The sequence below is a fragment of the Harmonia axyridis genome, chromosome 5 (assembly GCF_914767665.1).
Source record: "Harmonia axyridis chromosome 5, icHarAxyr1.1, whole genome shotgun sequence".
Taxonomy (NCBI): Eukaryota; Metazoa; Arthropoda; class Insecta; order Coleoptera; family Coccinellidae; genus Harmonia; species Harmonia axyridis.
Window position 1 is genome coordinate 13,271,052 of NC_059505.1, and position 1,114 is coordinate 13,272,165.

A 1,114-nucleotide genomic window follows, 5' to 3' on the forward strand; every position below is an offset into this window, starting at 1 on the left:
ATTAATACAACTAATTATAAAACTAGAAGATATAAAAAAATATGAATTCAATATATTGGCTTCCATATGAACTCAAATCACTTTAGCAACCCTATCAATAACGAAAATACTGGAAAAGACATTATACAAAACGTTTGCCATTTCACAATAGAATTGTCATCCCTAATTTAATGTTTCATCAACAAGTCATTGACTAATGGTGCGAAACAGTCATTAACTGAAGCTGATTTAAACTTACCCGTTAAAAAAATAATAATACCCAATAAAAATTTCCAATTCTTCTCGAGGTTAGGTCTTTTAGAACCACGTTTAACTGACTGTAGTGTTAGTAAACAGTAATTTTTCTATTTTACTCAAACTAATCCAAGATGGGTGCTACCAAGAAACAGAAAAAGGCTATTGAAAGTATCAACAGTAGACTGGCCCTTGTAATGAAATCCGGCAAATACTGCTTGGGTTATAAGCAGACTTTGAAGACACTGAGACAGGGTAAAGCAAAACTTATCATCATTAGCAATAATACACCACCCCTAAGGAAAGGTGAAATTGAATATTATGCAATGTTAGCGAAGACTGGAGTACATCATTACACTGGAAATAATGTTGAATTAGGAACTGCCTGTGGTAAATATTTCAGAGTGTGCACATTGTCAATAACCGATGCAGGAGATTCTGATATTATAAAATCTTTGCCAACAGGAGATGGAACCCAATAAATTTGTAATTTGTAATTATTCTGTACCTTAAAATATCTTAAAACTAATGACAATGTGAAATTTTGATATATAAGTTCAACTTTTTAAGGAGAGTCTCAGTAGTTCATTTTCTGTGGAAGTGGTTGTTTCAGTTTCTTGAATATTTATTCTGAATTTTGAATTCATAAACTGAGTGATCATGAAGGGTGATTGTAATCCGTTAAGTTCTATTTACGATTTTATAGTGAACTATGGCAGAGTTGATTGTGTTGCCATGTATATTGAATCTAGATCGAGTGATTTTCTATTTCTCAGTTATTATTTAGAGGAGTTGGTACGAAAAAGATTCAGAGAAGAATTTAACGAAAGAGACTATGAAGTTGTATATTTTTATTGGTAAGAGGAGCAGAGCCGCTGTC

The 1,114-nt window shown here is 32.1% G+C and overlaps 1 protein-coding gene across 1 annotated transcript; it reads left to right on the top strand.

The window, feature by feature from the left end:
* The first annotated feature begins 264 nt into the window (after positions 1-264).
* Positions 265-743, top strand: LOC123679784 (60S ribosomal protein L30-like). The gene has a single exon (XM_045617267.1). The coding sequence runs from the start codon at positions 369-371 to the stop codon at positions 714-716; it is 348 nt and encodes a 115-aa protein (XP_045473223.1). The 5' UTR covers positions 265-368; the 3' UTR covers positions 717-743.
* Positions 744-1,114: the final 371 nt, after the last annotated feature.

Excerpts from the sequence above, each read along its gene's own strand:
- LOC123679784 (XM_045617267.1), top strand. The coding sequence starts at position 369 with ATGGGTGCTACCAAGAAACAGAAAAAGGCTATTGAAAGTATCAACAGT.